This window comes from Penaeus monodon, chromosome 25 (assembly GCF_015228065.2).
Source record: "Penaeus monodon isolate SGIC_2016 chromosome 25, NSTDA_Pmon_1, whole genome shotgun sequence".
Classification (NCBI taxonomy): domain Eukaryota; kingdom Metazoa; phylum Arthropoda; class Malacostraca; order Decapoda; family Penaeidae; genus Penaeus; species Penaeus monodon.
In genome coordinates, this window is record NC_051410.1 from 6886293 (window position 1) to 6886654 (window position 362).

Sequence of the window (362 nt, forward strand, 5' to 3'; positions counted from 1 at the left end):
GTCGTGACCCAGGCCAAGGCGGGCGAGGCCAACCAGAAGCTGGAGCAGGAGAAGAGGCAGGAGCTGGCCGTCAAGCCGCAGTACAAGTCCCCGACGCCGCAGTCGAGCAGGACCCCAAGCCCCGCTCCCCCGGGGGCCAAGTCCCCCCCTCCCAGCGGCCCCAAGTCCCCCCCGTCCAGCCGCCCCAAGTCACCCCCTCCGAGCAATCCCAAGATCCCCCCTCCCTCTGCCCCGCCCACTGCGCCGCCAAGGTCCGGCCCCGCGCCTGGCAAGATCTCCGTTCCGGCGGCCTTCCAGCAGCAGGAGACATCAGCGCCTCTGCCGCGCATCCAGCCTCCGCCAAACAAGGCCAAGTTCAACGT

General features: G+C 70.4%; 1 protein-coding gene across 1 annotated transcript in view; it reads left to right on the forward strand.

Annotated features, from left to right (window-relative positions):
- LOC119589312 (transient receptor potential protein-like) overlaps window positions 1-362 on the forward strand; it is a 21475-nt gene that overhangs the window by 19756 nt on the left and 1357 nt on the right. Inside the window, exon 20 of the mRNA XM_037937934.1 lies at window positions 13-268. Within this exon, the coding sequence (XP_037793862.1) occupies window positions 13-268 (256 nt within the window). The remainder of the gene's footprint in view (window positions 1-12; window positions 269-362) is intronic.